The sequence below is a fragment of the Pteropus vampyrus genome, unplaced genomic scaffold, assembly GCF_000151845.1.
Source record: "Pteropus vampyrus isolate Shadow unplaced genomic scaffold, Pvam_2.0 Scaffold94, whole genome shotgun sequence".
Classification (NCBI taxonomy): domain Eukaryota; kingdom Metazoa; phylum Chordata; class Mammalia; order Chiroptera; family Pteropodidae; genus Pteropus; species Pteropus vampyrus.
The window spans coordinates 1,624,335-1,626,753 of NW_011888875.1; the positions used below are offsets into that span (position 1 = coordinate 1,624,335).

At 42.0% G+C, this 2,419-nt stretch overlaps 1 protein-coding gene across 1 annotated transcript in view; it reads right to left on the minus strand.

The window, feature by feature from the left end:
- LOC105294779 (triple functional domain protein-like) overlaps positions 1 to 2,419 on the minus strand; it is a 236,917-nt gene that overhangs the window by 45,234 nt on the left and 189,264 nt on the right. Inside the window, exon 15 of the mRNA XM_023532946.1 lies at positions 1,693 to 1,833. Within this exon, the coding sequence (XP_023388714.1) occupies positions 1,693 to 1,833 (141 nt within the window). The remainder of the gene's footprint in view (positions 1 to 1,692; positions 1,834 to 2,419) is intronic.

Consider the following 2,419-nt stretch of genomic DNA (forward strand, 5'->3'; position numbering starts at 1 on the left):
AGCACAACCATAACAAAAGACGGGGTACGTGAAGCAAGGGGGCAGCAAAATCATGTTGAATTTGGAAGATAAGCAATTCACTGTGCTATTTTCACTACTTTTGTGTAGGTTTACAACTTTCATTATACGCCTTTAAAAATTTAAGACTAAAAATTATAAAATCTGAAAAGGAGGAAAAAACTTCTTGTGAAAGAATATACTATACACTTCAATGGATTAACATTTCCCATGGATCCTAATTTACTTTATCCGCATGAGCAGTAAGCAAATTAGTTTGCAAATTTGTGAATGTGAGAGTTTACACAGATGGGAAATAATAAAAAATCTTGAGGCTTCCTCAAACTCCTACTGCACAAATCTTTCCGATGTATCGTTTTATTACAGGAGTCTGTATACAATGTGTAAATCGCAGTACTGTACGAGACTGGAATCACTTATAAATTAATTGAAATAATGCCAAATGAAACATAAACCAAAAAGCCACTCAGGAAAAATATTTGTTAAAAGGAAAACCATTACCATAACTTTAATCTTCACCTCTAAGGAGAGTTTTCTTTTTTACCGTTTGTTTTCTAGCACTGAGAGAGGAGAGATGAAGGTGTGGTGGTGAGAAACAGACTCAGTAATAACGTCTCATGGAAACGACAGGCTCAGATAACACTCAAGGAATGGACAATAAACAAAAACCAATGTGCTAAGACCAGCGGGATGTGAAACTTCTCCCTGAGCATAAAGAAACTCTGGCAATGGCCACGATCAAAGAAGCATCAGGAAAGACCCTGCCCTGCGTTTAGCATTACAGCTTGTTAACTACATGCAGCAGCCAAGAAAAGAAATCTGTGCCCAAAACGAAGCTCAAGAAGGTGGAAGTAATTTCTGAATACTGATGCTCTGGAGAAATAACTTTCAAATAATTCGTTTTTAAAAAGTGTCCCAGAATTTTTTGAAAGTCTAAGTGTTTCTTCCTCATTCCATAGCTAACCTGTCATAGGATGCTACAGTAATGACTTTGTGTTTAGATCAGCAGAGCCACAGAAAACCTCAATCTACTTTTGAGACATGGAAATGCTATTCCAATTGAAATACAAGCAATTTGAGGGATTTTTTAATAATTAATCAAGTAACCGATGAATTTCTACCATATCCTAACTCCATGCTTCCCAAGGGTAGTCATATGAAGCCTTTTCCCAGGAGAGTGAGGAAATCCCAGTCCAAACTGCTGAGATAATCATGTTTCAGGATCATTCAAGAGAAAAAAAGTTCTAAGGACCTGACATGTTAAAAGCTATTAAATAATATTTTTGCTGCCCTGTGATTGAACTACAGGTTTAATTTCCTCAGCTTGAAAAAAGCACTCAGCCCTGGCCTGGCATGCTGGCTTTATTGAGGCCATGTGTGGGGAATTTTGTGGCTTTAGTGTGAGGAAAATCTATGCTTTTGGTTCCTGAGCTACATTTTAAAACCCTGGTTCAATGAAATGAAATATAACTAATTTCTTCCCCCCTTTAAAGTACCATTAATACGAGTGAAGCCAAAATTTTTTTTCAAATATCCAAATTCCTGGAAGAAAAACTTCAAATAATGCTCTGATTCCTTAATTGAAACTATTTAATAAGGAGTTAAAGTTTACTAAACCAATTCCTCTGAAGCAGAGGTCAGAGAGGAAAACTGGCTGCTGGAGCTTCTGCTCACACAAGGCTGCAAGCTGGGCCAGGCGGCGGCCGGGTTCAAGGCGCTGGGCCGAGCGGTGGCCACGTTCAAGGCGCCGGGCCAGGTGGTGGCCAGGTTCAAGGCGCCTAAGGCAGGCCTTTCTCCATGTGGCTCTAACCCCGCCTGCGGGTGGAGATCTGGAGAGCAGGTTTTACCAGGACCCCATGTAGGGCTTAACTCCTTTCTTGTCATTAACCAGTGATAATGAACACAGTCGAGAAGGCCTTGTTTTAATGAAAACATTGATGGAGATTTAGACAAGTGGCAAAAGGCCTGGCACCACACACACCACTCAGGGCTGGTCCACAGCCAGGCCAAGAGAAGTACACAAGGTCAAGGTCACTTCAGGCAGAGGGTGTGTCCCAGTCCCCTCAACACCTGAGGCAACTCATGGCCAGCTACACAAGGCCCTGCCATCTTCTGCCTTTGGGGTCTGGGTCAGAGGGCCATCAGGTGCTGTTCTAAACCAGGATGAGTAATAAATATGGAGAGTGTGTACCCTACCCGTCGGCAGCCACAGGAACCATGGGGGAGGCTCGGAGGTACCAGCTGAATGAAGCTCACAGGCCCCAGGAAACTGGCCTCACCCAGGCTGAGTTTTGGTTCCTTTCATCATGTTTCACAGACAGACTCGGTGTCATCCAATGATACTTACTTCTGCTTACACTTCATCAAGTTCAAGATTAAAAAGATTGACCCTGGCACAGAA